The 24,521-nt window shown below is 50.8% G+C and overlaps 1 protein-coding gene across 2 annotated transcripts in view; it reads right to left on the bottom strand.

Moving 5' to 3' along the window:
- Abcc10 (ATP binding cassette subfamily C member 10) overlaps positions 1-24,521 on the bottom strand; it is a 26,435-nt gene extending 1,914 nt beyond the window's left edge. The window contains exons 1-18 of one of the 2 annotated variants that reach the window (XM_045156219.1): positions 24,383-24,521; positions 24,016-24,180; positions 18,161-19,382; positions 17,824-18,051; positions 16,597-16,753; positions 16,231-16,340; positions 12,845-12,924; positions 12,189-12,360; positions 10,965-11,063; positions 10,245-10,434; positions 8,809-8,886; positions 7,093-7,287; positions 6,023-6,176; positions 5,663-5,852; positions 3,042-3,385; positions 2,370-2,539; positions 1,786-1,946; positions 795-1,048 (exon numbers count right to left, since the gene is read on the bottom strand). In XM_045156219.1, the coding sequence (XP_045012154.1) occupies positions 795-1,048; positions 1,786-1,946; positions 2,370-2,539; positions 3,042-3,385; positions 5,663-5,852; positions 6,023-6,176; positions 7,093-7,287; positions 8,809-8,886; positions 10,245-10,434; positions 10,965-11,063; positions 12,189-12,360; positions 12,845-12,924; positions 16,231-16,340; positions 16,597-16,753; positions 17,824-18,051; positions 18,161-19,382; positions 24,016-24,176 (3,965 nt within the window). In that variant the 5' untranslated portion in view covers positions 24,177-24,180; positions 24,383-24,521. The remainder of the gene's footprint in view (positions 1-794; positions 1,049-1,785; positions 1,947-2,369; positions 2,540-3,041; positions 3,386-5,662; positions 5,853-6,022; positions 6,177-7,092; positions 7,288-8,808; positions 8,887-10,244; positions 10,435-10,964; positions 11,064-12,188; positions 12,361-12,844; positions 12,925-16,230; positions 16,341-16,596; positions 16,754-17,823; positions 18,052-18,160; positions 19,383-24,015; positions 24,181-24,382) is intronic. The other variant, XM_045156218.1, reaches the window with a different exon arrangement.

Raw genomic sequence — 24,521 nt, 5'->3', positions numbered from 1 at the left:
CCAAAGTAAACCAAAAGCCTGGATTCTGACCATAAGGAGCCTACACCTCACAGAGGTTCAAAACTGCAGAGGAAGCTAGGCGTGGTGGTGCATCTCTTTAATGCCAGCACGCAGGAGGCAAAGTAGGACGATCACTGTGAGTTGGAGGCCACCCTGAGACTATAGAGTGAATCTCAGGTCAGTCTGCAGTACAGTGAGACCCTACCTCAACAAAACAAAACAAGAGAGGAAATGACCAGAGCAGAGCAGGAATGGGATGGGGTACTTACAGGTTGGAAGGGCTGGGAGTTATAAGGGCAACTTATAAGGTAAGGCCACCATGACTTGGCAGAGAAGAAAGAGGAGGTGGCGCAGGCAACAGTCACAGGAAGGGCCTGGGATATAGACTCCCTACCTCTTCTACGTCATGGAACTGGGAGGAAATGATACTAGATTAAACCACTAGATGAAGCCACTTGTGGCCAACCGCCTCTTAGATCACAGCTCCTGGGAGGCTCTTGTCTACAAGGCAGTAATTTGTGTCTGAAGTGCAGAGCGTATGCTGGGAAGCACAGGAGAGATGAAGCTGGAATGTGCTCTGGTCAGGGTGAGGAAGACCTGGATCACCAGCTGGGAATATGGACCCGAGACCAGGAGCTCTCCACCCTCGCCTGCTTGCCTTGTCCTCTGCCTTGTCTGCTGAGTGGCCCGGGCTATCTTGAACCTCTACAGGCCTTCCCAGCTATAGTTCTGTGGAGTGCCCATAGTTCCCACTGCCCACCTCCCTGCTCAGCAACTTCCCTCCACCGCCGTACCTGAGCTCAGCCAGTTCCAGCTGGCTGGTATCCACACCATCTAGCAGCACTCGGCCTGCACTGGGCTCCAGCAGCCGGAAGAGAACCAAAAACAGAGAAGACTTGCCGGAACCTGTGCGACCCACAATGCCCAGCTTCTCCCCAGGCTGCACGCAGAAGGTCACCCCATCCAGGGCGTTTGGCAGCCCTGGACGGTACACCAAAACCACATCCTGGAACTCCACACTCCCTTGGGTCAGCCAGCCGATGCCCTGCTGGGAAACCCATGGGTAAGAGATGAAGGCAGAGGGCTGCAGAGATGGCTCAGTGCTGAAAGATGCTTGCTTATAAAACCTAGTGTCCTAGGTTCGATTCCCTAGTACCACGTAAAGCCAGACGCACAAGGTGACACATGCGTCTAGAGTTCATTTGCAGTGGCAGGAGACCCTTGGCATGTCCATATTCACTCTGTGTCTGCCTTTTTCTCTTTATCTCTTAAACAAATAAATAATAAATAAGAGATGGAGGCAGAGTAGTGGTGAAGAGGAGACTAGCAGGTAGAAAGAGGGAGATGGACGAGAAATGGATGGTATGATGGGCTGAAGAGATGGTTTAGTGGTAAAGGCACTTGCATTCAAAGCCTAAGGACCCAGGTTTGAGTCCCCAGGACCCATGTATGCCAGATACACAAGGTGGCATATGTGTCTGGAGCTTATTTGCAGTGGCCGGAGGCCCTGGTACACCCATTCTTCTTCTTTCTCTTTCTCTCTCTCTCTCTCCAATAAATAAGAGAAATGGATGATATGAGAGGAAAGACAAGGAAAATGGAAAGATGGGAGTATGGACATGAGGATGAGAGCCGCAGTGAATAATAATGCTGGCTATAAATGGAGAGAGAGACTTGGTGAAGTAAGGAGAGTGAGGAACAAAAGAAAAGGAGCTGGGGAGACTAGGGCCTTTGGGAGACCTGCCTGGGTACCACAGCCGTGGCCCGAGAGAAATGAAGACCCACCTGCAGGGGCTGGCCCCGGGGCTCCTGCGGCAGGTCACAGGAGTACTCCTCTAGCCGCTCAACACTCACCATCATGGCCTCAGTCTGCGTGAAGCTGCTTACCAGGCCGGAAAGCAGACCCGTCAGGGACAGGGCGTAAGACAGCGACAGGCCCACCAGCCCTGGGGAAGAGGAGTACCAGCTGCTAGGGGAGGCCTGCAGACTGTGGGTGTTTAAGGAAAGTCAGCGGAGAAGCAGGAAGGCGGTGGTTTAGGCCAGGGGCACGGGGGCTAAGCGTGAGGGCAGGGGAGGGATGCGACGAGAGGTGACAGGCTGGGGTAGGCTGCGGCAAAGGGTAAGGGCTGGGGTGGAAGCGGAGACGGGACAAAGATCAGCAGACTTGCCCTAACCCCAGATCCACTACCATCTACACAAGTCACTCCAGACTCAGTTTCCTCAGCGCTCAAGTGGGGGTGATGGGAAGATATCCTGACAGGGGACTCTGGGGGGCAGATGACAACAGTTGGGGGCAATGCAGGGAGGTCCAGGGCGAGGAGTTGGAATGGCTTGTTCCTGAGGTGAGGGTGATGGGTCTCGGACGGTACCTGGGTTGGCGAGGCCCTGCTGGTGTTGCACCAGGGCGATGACCGCGATGGCACTGACCACTGCAGCCCCCATGAGCTGCAGCCGAATGTCTAGCCACTGCGTGGTAGCACAGGAAGCAAACTGGCACCTCTGGTTTAGCTCCAAGAGCTGCTGGTTCTCTTCCTCGAATCTGGGGAGGGCCAGGAGAATGGAAGACATTTCCTTGCTGCACGGACACAGACAGGCTCCTTTCCAGAGGCACAGCCCCTTCCTGGGAACCAACCCACACACCATGGCCCTCACCTCAGGGACTGATACTCTTTTTTTAAATTTATTTATTAGAGATGGGGCAAGGGGGAAGGAGAGTGAGAATAGGCAGGCCAGGGTCTCCGGCCACTGCAAATGAACCCCAGGTGCAGGTGCCACCATGTGCATCTGGCTTACATGGGACCTGGGGAATTGAACGGGGGTCCTTAGGTTTCGCAGGCATGTGCCTTAGCCGCTAAGCCATTAAACCAGCCGCTGGTGCTCTTTTGAAGAGGACACTGCTGTGCTCAGGCTGACCTAGGACTCTACTGTCCCAGGCTGGCCTCGAATGCACTGCGATCCTCCTACCTTTCTCTGCCTACCAAGTGCTGGGATCAAAGACATGCACCACCACACCCAGCTTGAGTGAAGCAAACTGCATGTACCTGTAGGTAGCCCCTGCTGCCCGGAGCACAGGGAGGCCCATCAGGGTGTCGGCCAGGTGGGTGTAGAGTGGAGAAAGGGTGAGGCTGCCCAGGCGCCGCAGCTCCCTGGAGGAGGCCCTGTAGTGGTGCTGCACGTGGTAGTAGATGAGGCTCAAGGCGGGCAGCAGCAGCAGCAGCCAGGGCAGACCAGAGCCCAGCACAGCCAGGAGGCCCAGCAAGCCTACTGAGTTGGCCAGCAGGATATTGAGAAGGAAGGGCAGGCTGTCGTCCACACAGGCCACGTCTGAAGAGAAGCGGTTTAAGATTCGGCCAGTGGGTGTAGAATCAAAGAACGTCACCGGTGCCTGGAAGAGAGGGGTGGTTGGATAAGGGAGGGGGCCAGAAAAGGGATGGTGGGCAACACTGCAGAGGCAGGAGACGAGGAGCAAAATATCCCCAAAGTGGGGGAGCACAGGAGTTGATGGACTTGAAGGAGGAAGTGTCTCAGGGTATAAAGATACTCTCTGGTCCCTCAGGCCCATGGCAATCCCACAAAGGCATGCTGACTCTAATTCTGGGTTGGATATACTCTTTTAAGGGCAAAGAGTTATTCTCTCTCCACAATCAATCTCCAGATAAGAGTTAAATGTCACGGGAACATTGATTACCTGTGGCTGCAAACTGGTAAGTACTATAGGTCAAAGTCATAGTTAAGAGCTCAGGCTTTGGGCTGGAGAGATGGATTAGCAATTAAGGCATTTGCCTGCAAAGCCAAAGGATCCCAGTTTGACTCTCCAGGACCCAAGTAAGCCAGATGCACAAGGGGGTATATGCATCTGGAGTTTGTTTGCAGTGGCTGGAGGCCCTGGCGTGCCCATTCTCTCTCTCTGCTCTGTCTCTCTCTCTCTTTGCCTCTTTCTCTTTCTCAAATAAGTAAGTAAATAAATAATATTTAAAAAAGAGCTAAGGCTTTGAGCCAGGCATGGTGGCATGTACTTAAAAAATGGCTTTCTAGCCAGGTATGGTGGCAAACGCCTTTAATCCCAGCATTTGAGAGGCAGAGGTAGGAGGATCACCATGAGTTCTAGGCCACCCTGAGACTACACAGTGAATTCCAAGTCAGCCCGGGCTAGAGGCAGTCCCTACCTCAACCCTCCTCCCCAAAATAAAAACTAAATAAAAAATTTCCGGGGGCTAGAGAGATGGCTTAATGGTTAAGATGCATGCCTATGGAGCCTAAGAACCCAGACTCAATTTCCCAGTACTCACATAAGCCAGATGCACAAAGTGGCACATGTGTCTGGAGTTTGTTTTCAGTGGCTAGATATGTTGGAGCCCCATTCTCTCTCTTAAATAAAAGATTTATTTAAAAGAAGAAAAGAAAAATGAAAAAATAAGTCAGGCATGGTGGTGCATGTCTTTAATCCCAGCACTCAGGAGGCACAGGTAGGAGGATTGCCATGAGTTTGAAGTCACCCTGAGAATACATAGTGAATAGAGTGCCTCAAAACAAACAAACAAACAAACAAAAAAATAGATGTATATGGGGAAAGTAAAAGACTAGATATACAACAGGGATTAATGTCATTTATTGTTATTTTAAGTCTTTCTTCTTATTTTATTTTATTTTTTTTTTTGAGGTTGGGTTTCATTTCAGCTCAGGCTGACCTGGAATTCACAACGTAGTCTCAGGGTGGCCTTGAATCCATGATGATCCTCCACGGTGATCCTCCTACCTCTGCCTCCAGAGTGCTGGGATTAAAGGTGTGCGCCACCACGCCCAGCTTGGTTTTTATTTTTTGTCAGATAAGGTCTCACTCTGTAACACAGGCTAGCCTGGAACTCACTATTTAACCCAGGCTGGCCTTGAACACAGTATCCTCCTGTCTTAGCCTCCCAAGTGCTGAGATTGTTCATCACACTAGGCAGAAAGGGACCTTAGAAACAGCCATAACTAAAAAATATTTAAAAACCAGGATTTAAAAATATATGTACAGGGCTGGAGTGATGGCTTAGTGGTTAGGTGCTTGCCTTAACCTTAGCCTAGAAGCCTAAGGACCCATGTTTGACTCTCCAGTTCCCACATGAGCCAGATGCAAAAAGGGGAGGAAAGTGCAAGGTTGCACATGCCCACTAGGTGACTCAAGCATCTGGAGTTCAATTACACTGGCTGAGGCTTTGGTGTGCCAATTTCCCCCCCTCTCTCTAAATTAAAAAAAAAAACAGTATGCACAAAGCCAGACTACATCGTGAATTCCAGGTCAACCTGGGCTCGAGTGAGACCCTACCTCAAAAAAACAAAACAAAAAAGCTGTTTTATGTGCATGTATTTTTGTGCAAATATATATATAATATATTTTTTACATTATTATTATTTTTTTTTAATTTTTTTTTTTTTTTTTTGGTTTTTCGGTTTTTCGAGGTAGGGTCTCACTCTGGTCCAGGCTAACCTGGAATTAACTCTGTCATCTCAGGGTGGCCTTGAACTCATGGCAATCCTCCTACCTCTGCCTCCCGAGTGCTGGGATTAAAGGCATGCGCCACCACGCCCGGCTTACATTATTATTTTTTAATCCCAAGTGTTGGGATTAAAGGTATGCACCACAAGCCTAAGGATGTCCCCTGCCCGCCTGGCCCCTCACCAGAAGGACGCGACCCAGCAGGCGGCGATGTAGGGAGGCGGCTGCCTGGAGGGTGCCAGCTGCGAAGAGCGCCGCCCGGACAAGGGTGCACAGAGAGTTGGCGCCTGCGATGGTCGCGTACACCACGAGGTAGAAGCGGATGTCCGAGGAGCCGTTGGGGGCAGCTTTGGACAATGGGAACACCGGGGTGCTGGGTGGTAGGGAGGGGACTGTAGGTGACCAAAAGAAGGACCATTCAGGGTCCCCTCTTTTCCCAGGGCCACCTCTCCCCACCCGTATGAGGTACATCCCCAAACGCTTGCCCCCGCCCCGTAGGCTCCTGGGAGAGCACCACGCCCACTCCCGGCCTCAGCCACTCACTATAGGTTTCCAGGAGAGAAGAGGAGCAGCTGTGCGGAGAGGAGACCCGTGGAGCCTGGGCCGGGAGAGGCTGGCACTTCCTGGGAGCTGTTGCTGTCTTCCTTCAGCTGAGAGATCCAGTGGGACAGCCACCAATCCGCAGCATTGCGTGTTGCTGGTTGGGGGGGGGGGGAGGTAAGGTAAAGCTGGAGAGGCTCATCTGCTCAGGTCTATTCAAACCCTCGTCTTGCTGGTCCATGACTGATCCTCCCCTTCCTGCATCCTCCTGAACCTCCCCATCTTGCTACTCTCCTGAATCTTCGCTAGTGTTTTGTCTTTGTTTTTCTGGGTAAGAAGATCTCACTCTAGCCCAGGCTGACCTGGAATTCACTATGGAGTCTCAGGGTGGCCTCAAACTCATGGCGATCCTCCTACCTCTGCCTCCAGAGTGCTGGGATTAGAGCCTGTGCCATCACACCCAGGTTGAAAAAAATTTTTTTAAATGTTTTTGTGGGCTGGAGAGATGGCTTAGTGGTTAAGCACTTGCCTGTGACGCCTAAGGGCCCTGGTTCAAGGCTCCATTCCCCAGGGCCCATGTTAGCCAGATGCACAAGGGGGTGCACGCATCTGGAGTTCATTTGCAGTGGCTGGAGGCCCTGGCGTGCCCATTCTCTTTCTCTCTCTCTCAAATAAATAAAAATAAACAAAAGATATTAAAAAAAAGTTTTTTGTTTTTTGACGTAGGGTCTCTAGCTCAGGCTGACCTGGAATTCACTAACTAGTCTCACAGTGGCCTCGAACTCACAGCGATCCTGTGCATCCTGAACACTATGATTAAAGGAGTGCACCACCATGTCCACTGAAAAAATGTTATTTTTTTTTTAAAGGATCCTGTTTATTACAATAACATAAAAAGATAGCTATGATGGAGCACATGATCTGGCCCCTGGGATTTTCAGAAATGGGGCACTTTCGTTATTGTCCCAACTGTTGCCCATGCTTGGTGAGGCTCTTGGCTTTGTGAGCACAGTGACAGGCTCCCAGAAGACAGGGCTATGGAAGTTGGTACGGACTCTTGGGGACAGTCTCACCTTGCATGAGGAACAGAGAGATGAGGATGGCGAGAGCCAAACCCCCACCCACGGCCTTCCAGTATGCTCGATACACGTGCCAGGCCACAGCGCCCTCCTTCTTGCTTTCTTCCTGCAGCAGGCGGCCCGGTGTGCTCTGCTCCACCTCCAGCCCGTCCTGTGTTTTTTCTGCATTCTGCACTGACGGTGACCTGCCTGGGAGGGTCAAGGGAGGCCATGGAGGACTTAAGCTTGAAAGAGGGCAGTTGAAAACTCAGGTGTTTCAGAAGAGCAGGGACACTTTAAGAATTAATCCTGGGGGGCTGGAGAGATGGCTTAGCAGTTAAGCACTCGCCTGTGAAGCCTAAGGACCCCGGTTCAAGGCTCGGTTCCCCAGGTCCCACGTTAGCCAGATGCACAAGGGGGCGCATGTGTCTGGAGTTTGTTTGCAGTGGCTGGAGGCCCTGGCACGCCTGTTCTCTCTCTCTCTCCCTATCTGTCTTTCTCTCTGTGTCTGTCTCTCTCAAATAAATAAATTAATTAATTTAAAAAAAATTAATCCTGGGGCTGGAGAGATGGCTCAGTGGTTAAGGTGCTTGCCTGAAAAGCCTAACAACCTGAGTTCGATTCCTTAGCACCCATGTGAGGCCAGATTCACAAAGTGGCGCATGCATCTGGAGCTCCTTTACAGTGGCTAGTGGCCCTGGTATGCCCATTCTCTCTCTTTCTCTCTCCTTCCCTTCCTCGCCTCCTCCCTCTCTCTGCATGAAAATAAATAAATAAATATGAATCGGTCTCTATTGTGTGGCAATGAAGAGCAAGCCCCTAAGACTGGTGATGTAGCTCAGTGGAGAGCATCTGACTGGTATGCCAAGTTCCTGAATTCAACCACCAGGACTACAAGAGGAAACAAGAAAACAATCCTTGGGTTGGAGGGATGGCTTAGTGGTTAAGGCATTTGCCTGCAAAGCCAAAGGACCAAGGTTTGATTCCCCAAGACCCACATTAGCCAGACGCACGAGAGGGCACATGGGCCTAGAGTTCGTTTGCAGGGGCTGGAGGCCTGGCGCATACATTCTCTCTCTCTCTCTTCCTCTTCTCTGTCAAATAAATAAATAAATAAAAATATTTATTTAAAAAAAAAATCCTTGCGGGGCTGGAGAGATGGCTTAGTGGTTAAGCGCTTGCCTGTGAAGCCTAAGGACCCCGGTTCGAGGCTCGGTTCCCCAGGTCCCACGTTAGCCAGATGCACAAGGGGGCGCAAGCGTCTGGAGTTTGTTTGCAGAGGCTGGAAGCCCTGGCGTGCCCATTCTCTCTCTCTCCCTCTATCTGCCTTTCTCTCTGTGTCTGTCGCTCTCAAATAAATTAAAAAAAAAAAAAAATCCTTGCCAGGCGTGGTGGCACATTTTAATCCCAGCACCCGGGGAGGCAGAGGTAGGAGGATCGCAGTGAATTTGAGGCTACCCTGAGACTACATAGTGAAATCCAGATCAGCTGCGGCCAGAAAACCAAACCAAACCAAAACAAAAACCCCCAAACCAAAAAACAGCAACAACAACAACAAACAATCCGTCCACCAAGCATGGTGGCGCACACCTGGAACCTCAGCAGCCAGAAGACTGAGACTGGAGGACTGAGGCCAGCTTGGGATACACAGTGAGATCCTGACTCAACCCGCACCCTCTCCCTCACAGAGAAAGTGGGGGGGAACCCCTTCCTCCCACCCCTGGGGCACACCTGAGTCAGGTACTGGTTCATCCTCAGCCCAGGCTTTGGGATCAGCTTGTACCAACAGCAGGATCTCAGAGGGAGGCCCTGGAAGGCAGAAGGGGGAAATGTGTGGTGGAAGAGGTTGCTGTGCGTCTGTATTACACCCTTCTAGATGTGGATGTGATCCCGTGTCCCTTCTTCCTGGCCCTCCTCCCTATCCCACCTGAGCAGGATTTTGCCCCGTCCCAGGCCTCTTAGCAGGAGTTACCAGGCCCACCACCGTGCACTTGGAGTGCAGCCAGCAGATAAACAAAGGGAGTCGTGGCCACGAGCAAACTCCCCACCGCGTCACTCCTGCCGACACTTAAGCCGTCACTCAGTGACGGCTACCCCAGACGGGCCTCACTTCTTCCTTGTGTCCCTGCCAGGGAACTTGCAGGTGGTCACAGCCCTCTGGATAATAATCCTTCAGAGCTTTCTTTTCTTTCCTTTTTTTTTTTTTGTTTTTTCGAGGTAGGGTTTCACTCTAGTCTAGGCTGGCCTGGAATTCACTCTGAATTCTCAGGGTGGCCTCGAACTCACAGCATCCTCCTACCCCTGCCTCTTAAATGCTGGGATTAAAGGCATGCGCCACCACGCCCGGCTGTTTACTTTTCTTTACAAAAAGGCTGCTCGGAAGCTCACTGCCCTTTCTTCTGTGGGGACATGAGACTGTTCTCAGAGATCCCAGGCCTCTAAGTTCAAGAGCACCCAGTTAGAAAACCCACTGAGTCCCACATCCTTGGGCATGTTGTCAATATCCTTTTTGTTGTTGTTTTTACTGGTTTTTTTTTGGGGGGGAGGGGTCAAGATAGCATCTTGCTCTAACCCAGGCTGACCTGGAACTCACTATGTAATTTCAGGGTGGCCTCGAACTCACAGTGATCTTCCTACCTCTGCCTCTTGAGTACTGGGATTAAAGGCATGTACCACCACGCCCAGTGCTTCTTTCTTTTTCTTTCTTTCTTTCTTTCTTTCTTTCTTTCTTTCTTTCTTTCTTTCTTTCTTTCTTTCTTTCTTTTTTTTATGAGAGAACAAGAATGAGACAGGGTGAGACAGAGAATTGGCACATCGGGGCATTAGCCACAGCAAACAAACTCCAGATGCACCACCTGGTGCACATGTGCCACCTGTGCGTACGCACCACCTTGTGCATCTGGCTTATGTGGATTCTGGGGTCCTTAGGCTTCACAGGCAAGCACCTTAACTGCTAAGCCATCTCTCCAGCCCCCAATATACTTTCCTTCCCACCTGCTCTCTGGTTTCCTCACACCAGGTCTGTGGAAGCAGGAGGTGAGAGCTGGACTCAAGGAACATGTGGGAGGAGCAACAGGGTCTGATGTGGATGTGACACTGCACCCGCCCTCCTTTCCTTTCACACCTGGATGGGTGTCTCCCTCACCACTCGGCCTGGCTCACATTACCCATGCAGATGAGGCGGCCAGCCTCCATCAGCAGCACCACGTCAGCCCTATCCAGATACTCCATGCGGTGGGTGCACAGCAGCCGGGTGGTGTTGCTCAGCACTCCCAGGATGCACCTGTGCAGCAGGTGGTTGGCCACATCTGCATCCACAGCAGCCAGAGGGTCATCAAGGAGATAGAGTGCCTTCTCCTATGGAAAGTAGAAACAAGCAGGTATCGGGGCCCAAGTCCTCTGGCTGGTCCCAGGGGCTCTCCTACACTCTGGTCTCACAGCAGTCAGAAAAGACAGGTGAGCCGGATGTGGTGGCGCACGCCTTTAATCTCAGCACTCGGGAGGCAGAGATAGGAGGAGCACCATGAGTTCAAGGCCACCCTGAGACTACCTAGTGAATTCCAGGTCAGCCTTGCTAAAGTTAAGACCCTGCCTTGAAAACAAACAAAAACAAAAAAGAAAAGACAAGGGAGGGGCTAGAGAGATGGCTTAGCAGTTGAGGCACTTGCCTGCAAAGCCAAAGGACCCAGGTTTGATTCCCCAGTACCCACATAAGCCAGATGCAGAAGTTGACACAGGTGTCTGGATTTTGTTTGCAGTGGCTAGAGGTTGGAGTGTGGGAGGAAGAAACTTACTGCTGATGCAAGTATCTCTAGCCCCAGCTCAGTCAACCTCCCACAGCTCCACACTACCTCACACTCCCGTCCCACCATTCTCCTGTGACTTGCCTGGTAAACAGCACGAGCAAGGGCAATCCGGGCCCGCTGTCCCCCACTGAGGGTCACACCCTTCTCCCCCACTTCTGTTTGGTCTCCGGCGGGTAGCATCTGAGGGAACAGGCACCCCAGTGGTTGGTGAGCTAAAACACCTTCTCCCCTGTTTCATGCCCTTTTGTAGGAAAGAGATGATGAGGTCAAAAGGGCTTGCAAGCTCAAGTGTGGGCCAAGTGAGTCAGAGGAAATAAGCGTTAACTACACCGTCTAACATTTACCAAATACTTACTATGTGCTTAGCACCACTGAGGCATTACTTAATTTAATCCTCCAAAGATTTTCAAAGCAAAGGCAGATTAACTACCTTGCCTATAGAGTGTAGAGACATTTTTCCCCCATGGTAGGGTCTCACTCTAGTCCAGGCTGATCTGGAATTCACTATGTAGTCTCAGGGTGGCCTCAAGCTCACACTGATCCTACAACCTCTGCATCCAGGCTGCTGGGATTAAAGGCCTGTACCACCACGCCTGGCCACAGTGTAGAGACAACTGATAAAGGGAAAGAGGTGCCCCATGGTCAAAGTCAAAGGTCCTTCTTCCCAGGGAAGTTCCAAGTGGTGACAAGTCATGGAGAAAATATGGAGGTTGGCTAGAGAAATCTGGAGTCTCTCTCCAGTGTATTTAGTAAACTGGCTTGGGAAAACCAGAGAACCTAATGGGTTTGGCAGGTTTCCCAGGTTTCCAAATAAGACCTTTGCATTGGTGATTCAATGGTAGCATTCTTGCCTGCCGAATGAGACCCTGACTCTCCTAAACTTTCCCATTTGGGATGGGTTATGAATTAGAACCATGGGTCCCTGAATCTTCATCTGGCCCCCGAGGCCTCAGGGCTCTCCCAGTGGTTACTTGGAACACTAGCCAACCCTACCCTCGGTAAGGTCTGCAGAGGGTGTGTGTGTGTGGGGGGGAGCAACGAAGCAGTTGGACACTCTGAGAGAACCTCAGGCCAACCCTAGATTAATGATGTCTGTGCAGAAGCCTTTCGCAAGAGGCAAGTCTCTGCTTGGGACACGTGAGGAAGCACTCAGCCAGGCGTGGAAGAGGTAGGAGGATCGCCGTGAGTTTGAGGCCACCCTGAGACTACATAGTGAATTCCAGGTCAGCCTGAGCTAGAGTGAGACCCTACCTTGAAAATAAATAAATAAATAAAATAAATTAAAAAAAAAAGATAAGCACTCACACTGAGGTCGTCATCGAGGGCACAGGCCTCCAGCACCTCCCTGTACAGCTGGGCATCAAATGCCTTCCCAAACAGGATGTTGTCTCGGATAGTGGCAAACTGGATCCAGGGTTCCTGGGTGGCCAAGCCAAAACCCTTCGACAGCCCCAACACAGCCACCTGCCCACGCAGCCTGCAGACGGACAGCACAGCAGTGTGGGGACTGGCTCCCTGCTGGGCCCCTCCACACCCAGCGCTGCTCGCACGGCTGCCTTCTCCACAGCATACCCTGTCCTGTCAGGTGTCTCTGAGTTGACAGCCTCTGGGGTCAAGGGGTCCTAATGAAGTTACAGACTGGGAAGGGAAGAAACTGTTCTTTGGTTACAGCCAAACAGCTGTCCTACACAATCAGAATCCTACACAGCTCAGAGTGCGGCTCATTTTCAAATGAAAATCAGGCCTCTTCTCATATCTCTATGGACTCCTTCCCTACCTGGCTGCATTTTACAAAAAAACAGCTGGAAGCAGATGGCATTTCTACCCTCTTCTACCTCTCCATTATAGGGTTATGACCCTCTGGTGTGACAGTGATGAAGACAGGAAACTCTCCCAAGAAAGGGGTGTCTGACACAGCGCAGAGGCAAGGCCAACAATGGGGTACACCAGAGGCACATTACCTGTGCAGCTCCCCAGCAATGGCAGCCAGCAGCGAACTCTTCCCACAGCCCACCTTCCCCACAATGCCCACCAGCATACCCTGCAAGAAAGCCACATGGTGAGTGCCTGTTTACGGGAAAAAGACAGAGGGCAGTGATCTCCCTCATGAAGCCTTGGGGTGCCAATCCCTTGACCAGTGCTTCTCTCTGGACCCCAGTTAGTCTTCAGGCAAAGATGTCAACACCCCAAAGATGATGTGGGCCTCAGCGACTGACTGTACCTAATCCAGACAGACAGGATGCTTTCTTCTCCACACAAATGCTATCAGTCTCACTGGCTGTATGAAGGACATAGATAGGTAGAGAAGCTTGCCAGAGAAGAGAAGAGGTACGTGTCTAAGAATCTGCAATTACCAGGTGTGGTGGCACATGACTTTAATTCCAGCACTCGGGAGGCAGAGGTAGGAGGATTGCTTTGAGTTCAAGGCCACCCTGAGACTACAGAGTGAGTTCCAGGTCAGCCTGGGCTAGAGCAAGAACCTACCTCAAAAAAAAGAAAAAAAGAACTTGCCATGTATGCTGAGGCAGGCGACCCAGACTGCAGAACAGGGAGGAAAGGATTCCAGACTTTGAGCCCTGAAGGCTGAGCTACACTTACAATCACTGTGGGGGGAAAAGCAGTGCTCTGCATACATGCCCTTTCCTGAGATTTGCAGTTAAATGTTATGTTCTGAAAAAGCTGGGGGTGGTGGCACACGCCTTTAATCCCAGCACTTAGGAGGCAGAGGTAAGAGGATCACTGTAAGTCCGAGGCCACCCTTAGTTTACATAATGAATTCCAGGTCAGCCTGGGCTAGAGTGAGACCCTACCTTGAAAACCAAAAGTTCTATTCTGGACTGGAGAGATTTCTCAGTGGTTAAGGCATTTGCCTGCAAAGCCTAAGGACCTAGGTTCAATTCCCTAGTATCCACATAAAGCCAGATACACAAGGTGGCACATGTCTGGAGTCTACATGCAGTGGCTGGAGGCCCTGATGCACTCATTCTCTCTTTCCCTTAAATAAATAAATTAAATCTAAAAAAAAAGTTCTGTTCTGAGCTGGAGAGATAGCTGAGAGATTAAGGTACCTGCCTGCAGAGCTTAAGGACTCAGGTTCAATTCCCCAGAATCCACATAAGCCAGATGTACAAGGTGGTGTATACATCTGGAGTTTGTTTGCAGTGGCTAGAGGCTCTAGCATGCCCATTCTCTATCTGCCCCTCTCTTTCTCACTCTCTCAAATAAAAGTAGGGTCTCACTTTAGTTCAGGCTGACCTGGAATTCACTATGTAGTCTCAGGGTGGCCTTGAGCTCACAGCAATCCTCCTACCTCTGCCTCCCGAGTGCTGGGATTAAAGGTGTGCACCACCACACCTGGAAATGTTCTGTTCTTCCTTCATGGCTTAGCTGTAATGTACATTCATGGAGCCATTACCCTACCCACAAAGAAAATAGTGGAAGCCGGGCAGGGTGGTGCCCATGCCTTTAATCCCAGCACTCAGGAGGCAGAGGTAGGAGGATCGCCATGAGTTTGAGGCTAGCCTGGGCCAGAGTGAGATCCTACCTCAAAAAAAGAAAAAAGAGGGTTGGACAGATGGCTTAGTGGTTAAGGTGCTTGCCTGTGAAGCCTAAGGACACATGTTCTACTTCTGAGGTCCCAAGTAAGCCAGAGACCCAAGGTGATACACGTACACATGGTTGCACATGCACACAAGATGACACATGCTTGTGGAGTTCGGCTGCAGTGGCTGTTGGCCCCGGCGTACCAACTCTCTCTCTCTCTCTCTCTCTCTCTCTCTCTCGACATACATATACAAAAAAAAAAAAAAAAAAAAAGGAAGAAAAAGAAAATAGTGGAACAGGCAGTTAGTCTCAGCAGCTATTTGTCTCTGGAGCCCACACTCTGCCAGCGAGGGTCTATCTATATGCGCTGGGCCCCAGCCTCATCTGTGACCTTCCCTGGGTGTGTGGGTCAGGCAGCTTGTCTCTTGCTGGCTCTCTGCAGCCACACTTCTGCTCAGTGGAGCGGGCGTCAGCGCGCAGCACAAGGCAAGCAGAGCAGCACACAGAGCCGAGAGCGTGACAAGCCGTGGCTGGTTCTGGGCTGCTTCTGAGACCTGGCTGTGTTCCCGCCGTTGGGTTCTGACATTTATCTCTGTATCCTTATTACAAACTCTTGTTTGCTGAAGCTAGTTCCAGTGGGTTTCTGTGACTTACTTCTATATTTAAAAAGAAAAGCCTCTACACATTAGTAAAATTCCTTTGAAATATTCCAGCCTTGTCTTGCCTGAACTAAGAGGAAAACAAAACATACAATGAAAGCCAGAAAAGTGAGCCAAATGTGGTAGAAACAATTCAGCCATCACCAGAGAACTCTGGGTTGAGACATGGGTGAAAGGTTAGACAAAGGTCAGGAGAGACTAAAAACTCAGGACAGGCCGAGGGTGGGCATGGAGGCTTGAACAGAAGTGACCTTCCTAGAAATGGTCCTACTGGCCATGCAGAGTGTGTGGTGGCGCACACCTTTAAGGTCAGCACTCGGGAGGCAGAGGTAGGATGATCATGAGTTTGAAGACAGCCTGAGACTACATAGTGAATCTCAGGTCAGCCCAGACTAGCATGAGACCCTACCCTGAAAAATAATTAAAAAAAAAAAAAATCTAGAAATGCTCCCACTATATGCAGGCTATGCAGGTCACATTATGAGTCACAAGGTGTGGCTGTTTGTCACCAGGATAAATAGGGGTTCATCTATGGCATTTGTAAAATTTCTTGGAAGAGGTTGCTAGATCTCTCCACCAGGCTCCTAGCCTGAGATAAGGGTGGACAAGCTCTGGCATCAGGTTGACCTCTGTAGCTGGTGAAGGTGTTGATACCGGAAGAAGGAGTTAACGTACCAGTGGACTGGGTGGTTGTGAGCTGCCTAGACCAGGGAGAGATGTGACTAGTCTGAAAAACTGGTTAGGAATAGGCTGGAGAGATGGCTTGGTGGTTAAAGGACTTGCCTGGAAAGCCTACCAACTTGGGTTTGATTCCCCAGTACCCATGTAAAACCAGATGCACAAAGTGGTGTATGCATCTGGAGTTCATTTACATAGTGGATAGAGGCCCTGGTATGCCCGTTTTTTCTCTCCCCTTCCAAATAAATAAATAACACAAAAAAGAAATCTTATTTAAAAAAAAAAAAAAAAAACCGGCTGAGATGCAGATACTCTGCCATCTCCTTTCAGAATGGAACAAACTCTCACCAAACTCGCCCCTCCTGCCCAGGAGTGGTACAGGGCCATGCAGGTATAACGGGGTTTGTCCTTGTCTGGGTATCTCCCTTGTTATCTGGGGACCCTCCCAGGGTGTCTGTCCCATGAACCTTTTTCACTTCGAGGTGACTGATGAAGGTCTCCTGGCTGTTTCCAGCTGGGTCCCAGGAGAACAGGGCCTCATGTAGCTCCAACACCGTAGACGGCTCTGTGGGGGGATCTGAACAAGGAAGCAAGCGCTCACCCTGTGCTCATGTTCTACCAGCCTGCTGGGCCGTGAAGGGTAAACCAGTGCCATGCCACCAAGTCACCAGTCCCTTATCTGCCTGCCCAGGGCTAATTCAGTTTCAATCCGAGTCTGTGCTGCTGGCCCTCTGCCCCCATCTCCTCTGGTGGCATCTACACATAGTGCCCGAGAGAGAGGTGACATTCCCCTCCTCACCTGTGCTGGGACCAGTCCTCTAGTGTCCTCTTACCTAGGCTGTAGTAGGCTTGCGGATTGTAGTTTGGAAGGTCGAGGAAACCCTGGATCCGATCCAAGGATACTCTGGACTCCAAGAGGCCATTGATCACCCAGGGGAAGTTGTTGAGGGGAAGGATGAGCATGTGCACCAGCGCCAGGGCTGTGAAGACCTAAGCGGTGTGCGAGTGAGACGTCACCTAAAGCCCGGGGGCTCTGGGCAGGCCTGCTCTGGACTCACCCTGTAGGGGAAGGACAGGGCAGCGGCAGATCTGAGGGCCTGGCTGGGCAACCTTGGGGTTGGAAGCAGTAGTCACTATAAGAATCTTAGAAATTCCAGATATTCCTTCTGGGATCCAGGTTACACACGGCAAGCCCTGGCTTTAACATTGAGCTGTACTCCAAACTCTAAGACCTATCTTTTTCTTTTTTGAGGTAGGGTCTCATTCTTACCCAGGCTGACCTGGAATTCACTATGTAGCCTCAAATTCATGGTGATCCTCCTACCTCTGCCTCCTGAGTGCTGGGATTAAAGGCGTGCCAGCTCCTATCTTGACAAGCACAAAGACCTAGATCACTTAGAGGCCACCTCAGAATCTCTAAGTGTCAACAGTATCACCAGATCTTGACCAGGCCTAGCCCTGAATTATGGATCCCCTGCATCTTGCGACAAAGACCATTAGAATGAGGGTAAAAGTACCTAAGCCTAGTTTGATGCCAGCCTGGGTTACCCCCACGACCTTGTCTAAAGAAAAAAAAAAATCCACCTCCTCCTCTCACCCAAAACAGAGACCTAGCCCCAAGTCTAGACCAGACAGGAAGATGAAAGGGAGAGGAAGAAAGGAATTTCTTCTCATAGAAAAAGCATGTTTCCAGCTGGACGTGGTGGCACAGGCCTTTAATCCCAGCACTCGGGAGGCAGAGGAAGGAGGATTGCTGTGAGTTCCAGGCCACGCTGAGACTACACAGTGAATTCCAGGTCAGTCTGGGCTAGAGCAAGAGCCTACCTTGAAAAAAAAAAAAAAAAAAAGGAAAAGAAAAAGAAAAAGAAAAAGCAAGCAAGCTTCTAGGGTCTGAGAAAACTGGCCCTTCAGAGCGACCCCTTGAATTGGAGAGGAGGAGACTTCAGGGGTCCTGCCAGCGCTGAGGGCTTGAGCCCACACCTTTACTCCCAAGGCAGCCTCTTCACCGCTGCCGCCCTCCTTTCCTTGCCGGGGCTGCCCTCTCCCTCCCTGGCCCTCACCTTGGTGGCGGTGAGTTGGTGGCCCGTGAGAACGTAGGTGATGAAGATGGCAATGGAGACGACAACCGGCAGGGCGGCCCACAGGTACACGCAGGCTGCGTCAAGGTATTTGATGACTCGGAGTCGCCCCAACTCGCGAGCCCGGTGGGCCTCTACTCGGGCCCCCAGGGCCTGCTCCCACCCGAAGAACTTGATGACCCGAATGCCACTCAGCAGCTCCGTCACAAGCTGGAGACGGGAGACAAGAGAGCCGTGGGAAGTGGGGACTCTGCTCACAGCTTTTCTGCCTGGGCCGGGGAGAGGGGACGGGCTCCCCGCCAGCTGAAGGACCCCTCACCTTAACCCGTGCATCCTTGTGCTGTAGCATTTCCTGATTACTGGACATGATGCGGGAGGCAATCACTTTGTTGACAGGTGCTAACAACAGTGCCAAGATGAGACCAGCCATGAAGGCCATGCCCACCTGCTGGTACAGCAGGTAGAGGGTGATGGCCAGCTGCAGGGGCAGGCCCCAGGCCTCGTGGAAGCCACTGGCGAAGCTGAGCAGCCGTTCAGAGTCAGTGCCTAGGAGGTTCAGGGCCTCCCCAACCGGAGGGCGGCTGGGTCCCAGCTGCAAAGCCTTGTGGTACAGGATGCTCATCACGGCCCCACGGACCTGCAGGGTCACCTTCCGTACCTCGTACCCATACTGATTCTGCAGCACAGCGCCTAGCACAGCCCCGCCGGCCAGCCCCAGGGCATAGAGCAGGCCGTGGCTAAGGGGCTCTTGCCCGTCCTCCAGGAAGCTCACTAGGAGAGAGAGCAGCAGAGGCCCCGACAAGCCCAGCAGAGTCCCCACCAGCTTCAGCAGTCCAAGGGCCAGGTAGCACCGTCCAAAGGCCCCATATAGGGCCCTCCACAGCTGGGCCTTCTCCTGCCAGTGCACCAGGAAGGCACGCGCCACGTAGGCGGGATGCAGTTTGCGGGGGAGGCGGCAAACATCTTGGGGTTGCTGGAGTTCTCCGCGGACCCCGCGGGCAAGCAAGGGCGCCAGCCAGGTATAAGAAAAGCGTGACAGCCAACTCTCCCCATCTTCAGCCACCTCGGCTTCTTCACCCTCAGAGGACAGAAAGGGCTCCGGAGTCCAGGGTTCTCGTGGCCCCCCAGGGGCTGCCCAGCCCAGTCCATAGGCCAAGACTGCTGCCAATTGCAGAATGAGAAAGCAAACGCGGGCCAGGGGCCCTGGGAGAAGTGGGGGCAGAAATGTGCCTCTCTGGCAGTGCCAGAGCAGGGTCAACACTAGGGCTGGGGTTGGCAGCAAGGCTGCTAGAGCCAAGGCCAAGGGTCCCCGGGAGCGGCCCTGAGGGGAATGAACCAATGCCCACAAGGCAAGGCTATGGGTAAGCCAGGCCACAGCTGCCATACATCCTGCCAGCACTTCTAGCCCTATGGGCCCCGGGCCCGCCCCGGGGGGCAAAGCAACTGGAAGGAGGTCTATCAGTGAGAAAATAGACAGAAGGGAGGAAGTCGCGAGTCGGAGGCGCCAGCCAGGACTGAATGGTAAGGTGTGATCTGCAGTCCTGGGGATAAAGGGAAAGAGAAAAAGAGGCGTATCATGGCTGACTCAGGACTCAGATGGGTCCATTATCTCTAACAAGTCACCTACTTGCAGGAAATGAACTCCCTTTCCTACCTCGAACATGGTATTCCTACCCACTGGACACTGAAATCCAGAAACCTTCCCAGGCTGCAAAATCCATTTCCTTTCTTTCTTTCTTTTTTTTTTTTTTTTTTTTTTGAGGTAGGGTCTCACTCCAGCCCAGGTTGACCAGGAGTTCACTATGTAGTCTCAGGGTGGCCTTGAACTCACTGTGATCCTCCTACCTCTGCATCCCACAGGCCTTCTAATTCTTTCTTTCAAAACAGGCACTAACAAGTTTAACTTAAGGATATACCTATTATGAAGACTAATTAGAAAAAAATGCAAAATGTACACAAAGATAACTACTAAGGAATATAAATAAATAAATATACATATGTATTTTTTTCTCTCCTTTTTTTGTTTTTTCGAGGCAGGGTCTTGCTCTAGCCCAGGCTGACCTGGAATTCACTATGGAGTCTCAGGGTGGCCTTGAATTTACAGTAATCCTCCTACCTCTGCCTCCCAAGTGCTAGGATTAACGGCATGCACCACCACACCTAGCTCTATATTCATGTTTTACAAAAGGATCCAACTGAGATTACTTTTAATTTCATCTGGAATATTCTGAAATAAAAATTTAACCAGAGGCTGAAGAACTGGCTCAGCAGTTAAGACATTTGCCTGTAAACCCTAATAACCCAGGCTTGATTCCCCAGTATCCACATCAAGCCACATGTACAAAGTGGCACATGCGTCTGGAGTTTGTTTGCAGTAGCTAGATGCACTGGTACACCCATCCTCTTTTTTTTTTTTTAAAAGAGAGAGAGAGAGCGGGGTGTGGTGGCACACACCTTTAATCCCAGTAGAAGGATCACCGTGAGTTCAAAGCCACCTTGAGACTCCATAGTGAATTCCAGGTCAGCCTGGGCTAGAGTGAAACCCTACCTTGAAACACAAAAAACAAAGAAAGAGGGCTGGAGAGATGGCTTAGCGGTTAAGCGCTTGCCTGTGACGCCTAAGGACCCCGGTTCGAGGCTCGGTTCCCCAGGTCCCACGTTAGCCAGATGCACAAGGGGGAGCACGCGTCTGGAGTTCGTTTGCAGAGGCTGGAAGCCCTGGCACACCCGTTCTCTCTCTCTCCCTCTATCTGTCTTTCTCTCTGTGTCTGTCGCTCTCAAATAAATAAATAAATAAATAAATAAATAAATAAATAAATAAAATTTAAAAAAATAGCATTTATAAAAAAACAAAGAGAGAGAGAGAGAATAGGCATGCCAGGGCCTTTCAGACATTGTGAACAAACTCCAGATGCATTCGCCCCCTTTTGGGCATGCATGGCATTGCATGTTTGTGCCACTTGTCTGGCTATATGTGAGATCTAGAGGATTTCAAAAGTTCTTAGGTTTTGCAGGCTAGTGCCTTAACTGCTAAACCATCTCTCCAGCCCCTATCCTCATTTTTTATCTCTTTTTCTCCCACTCTCTTTGATTGCAAATAAATAAATAGTTTAGCCAGGTGTGGAGGCACACACCTTTAATCCCAGCAGTTAGGATGGTGAGGTAGGAAGATCATTATGAGTCTGAGGCCAGCCTGAGACTAAGTGAACTCCAAATCAGCCTGGGCTACAGCAAGATCATACATTAAAAAAAAAAAAAAAAAAAAAAGAAAACAAAAAAAAAAACAGGGGCTGGAGAGATGGCTTAACAGTTAAGGTGTTTGCCTGTAAAGCCAAAGGACTCAGCTTCGATTCTCCAGGACCCACATTAGCCAGATGCACAAGGGGGTGCATGTGTGTGGAGTTTGTTTGCAGTGGCTGGAGGCCCTGGCGCACCCATTCTTTCTCTCTCTCTCCCTCCTTCTTTCTCTGTCAAATAAATAAATAAATAAAAATAAAATATTTTAAAACCCAAAAACTATGTTTTTAATAAAGAAAAGGTCTACCTGAGAAATCAAAGACAGGTTGGCCAGGTGGTACACACCAGTAAGCCCAACACTGGGGAGGTGAGGAAGGAGGCTCAGGAGTCCAAAGACATCCTGGGCTACATGACATTATATCTCACCCCACCCCACAGAAAAAGAATAAAACAGTGTCATCCAATGGTGTATACACCGACACTCCTAGCATTAGAGAGGCAGAGACAGGAGGATTGCCATGAGTTCCAGGCCAGCCTGGTCTATATGGTGAGTTCTACGTCAGTCAGGCAGGGCTCATAGCAAAACCGTGTCTCGAAGGAAAAAAAATCAATTACAGGGCTGGAGAGATGGCTTAGTGGTTAAGGCACTTGCCTGCAAAGTCTAAGGACCCAGGTTTGATTCTCCAGGCCCCATGTTAGCCAGATGCACATTGTAGTGCATGCATCTGGAGTTCATTTGCAGTGGCTGGAGGCCCTGACATGCCCATTCTCTCTCTTTCTCCCCATCTCTAATAAATAATTTTTTTAGTTAAAAAAAAATCAATCACAGAAAAACACCTGCAGCAGTATCAGAGTCCTCAAATGTTTGTATAAAATAAAAACTGGGGCTGGAGAGATGGTGTAGCAGTTAAGGCACTTACCAGCAAAGCCAAAGGACCCAGGTTCAATGACCCAGTACCCACGTAAAGAAAGATTCACAAGGTAGCACAAACTTCTGGAGCTCGTAGAAGCTCTGGCGTACCCATTCTCCCTCTTTCTCTCTCTCTCTCTCTCTCTCTCTCTGCCCCTTTCAAGCCAGGTGTAGTGGTACGCACCTTTAATCCCAGCACTTGGGAGGCAGAGGTAGGAGGATATTTTGCCTGGCTAGGACTGTGCCCATTTTTAATAGCTACACCTCTGAGCAGGCTGTGAGTGCCTGGCCAACCTTCTCTAGACTTTTGTCCTGTTTTACATATGTAAGAGACAAATCAAGATTCTTCTCATTAGGGCTGGGAAGATTGCTCAGTAATTAAGACAGTTGCCTATAAAGTCTTATGGCCCAGGTTTGATTGCCCAATACCTGTGTAAAGCCAGATGCACAAAGTGGTGCACACATCTGGAACTGGTTCTCTGTTTCCCTTCTCTCTCTCTCTGCTTAAATAGTATTTTTTAAGAAGCCAGGCGTGGTGGTGCATGCCTTTAATTCCAGTACTTGAGAGGCAGAGATTGGTGGATCGCTGTGAGTTTGAGGCCACCGTGAGACTACCCAGCGAATTCCAGGTCAGCCTGGGCAAGAGCAAGACCCTACCTCAAAAAACAAAGCAAACAAAAAGATTCCTTGCAGAAGCAAGTATGTGTATCTCCTACCTAAAGGAAAGGATGCGTTAGCTCCCTAACTACTTTTGGATAGACATTCCCTCCATTAGGATAGGAGCTCCCAAAGGCAAAAACCAGATTGTCCTCCAGCTTTCTCAGTAGACAGAGAACGATTTACTTGGCTATATATAGCTATCCAGTAACTAAGTACAAAACTGAGGTGATGGCTGGAGAGATGGTTCAGCGGTTAAGGGGCTTGTCTGTAAAGCCTAACAAACTGGGTTCCATTGCCCAGTACCCAGATGCACAGTGGTGCATGCATTTGGAGCTCATGTGCAGCAGCTGGAGGCCAAAGTGGGTCCTGGAGAATTAAACCGGGATCCTGTGGCTTTGCAGGCAAACTCCTTAACTGCTATAAGCCATTTCTCCAGCCCCAATAAATATCTTTAAACATTTTTTTGATGGGCTGGAGAGATGGCTTAGCAGTTAAGGCACATGCCTGTGAAGCCTAAGGACCCAGGTTTGATTCTCCAGGTACCACATAAGCCAGATGCACATGGTGGCACATGCATCTGGAGTTCGTTTGCAGTGGCTAGAGGCCCTGGCATGCCCATTCTCTCTCTCTCACACTCTCTCTAATAAATAAATAAAATAATAATAATAATAATAATAATAATTTTTTAAAGATTGGTGAGTTTTGCACCTACATCTTAGAACTCTAAACCCAGGAAGTCCTAAGTTTTGATTTTGCTTTCTCATCTACCTACAGCTTCCTCTCCAGCTGGGTATAACTGCTTTTCTTACCCTACGAATACTAAGGTTTTATAGAAGTGATGAAAACCTGGCCCTACAACTTAAACACAAACTGCCTTTTTTTGGTTCACCCAACTTTGTCTCCTTTTCATGATAGCGTATGGACATCTGGAAACCTACAGTAGTGATGATTCCTATCATGCACTGGGCCTTATGCCAGGCACCACTTTATCTGTTTAAATTCCTTATTTTTATTATAAATTAACTTGCAAGCAGAGAGAGAAAGGAGACAGACAGAATGGGTGCGCCATGGCCTCCAGCCACTGAAAACGAACTCTGTGCATCTGGCCTTTACGTGGGTCCTGGGGAATCGAACTCGGGTCGTTAGGCTTTGCAGGCCCCAATCCCGTACTTCATTTGAGCCTCTCAACAAGTGAGAGGGTAGGAAGCTAGCTAGCAAGCTCAAGCACCTCCAGCCCTACCCGCTAGGTGGCAACCCTCAAGCTGTCTTTTGATTCGGCTTCTGCCCTGCTCCTGAGGCCTCCCGGTTCTGGTGACACCGCGGGGCAGATGGGAGTGCGCGGGGCTCAGCCCGCAGCGTCTACCCACCTCGGGGTGCCCAAGTAGCAGGCACTGAGCACGGCGAGGAGCGCGTGGGGCAGGGCGCTGAGCACCAGCTGGGTGAAGCAGTGGCCCGTGGTGTCTCCTTCCCACAGCGGGAGCGGCCGCGCCGCATCCGTGCCACAGAGCTGGGCCAGGAGGCGCTCCATAGACCTGCGACGCCGAGGGAAAGCCGCACAGCGCCTTTAGCAGCGCCCAGCCTCCAAGTCCCGCCCCCCACTTCCGCCCCGAGCCAGGCCCCGCCCCTCACCTCCGCCCCGAGCCAGGCCCCGCCCACTCTCGCGAGCACGCGAACGACGGCGGGATTCTGGTTCCTTGCCCCTACCAGCTCTTTTAGAGTTCCCCTGTCTCCTACCCCGGGGATCCCGAACTGCAAAACCTAAGCAAGTTTCGCGCCAGATCTCGATTATCCTACGTGCAGATGGATGTCAAGGGGTGTCGCGCCCAGCAGCTCCGCTGGTGCCCCGCAGAGACCGGAAGCCCTGCCAAGCGGA

Source organism: Jaculus jaculus, chromosome 8 (assembly GCF_020740685.1).
Source record: "Jaculus jaculus isolate mJacJac1 chromosome 8, mJacJac1.mat.Y.cur, whole genome shotgun sequence".
In the NCBI taxonomy this organism is placed as follows: domain Eukaryota; kingdom Metazoa; phylum Chordata; class Mammalia; order Rodentia; family Dipodidae; genus Jaculus; species Jaculus jaculus.
This window is presented reverse-complemented; position numbering and strand designations above follow the sequence as displayed.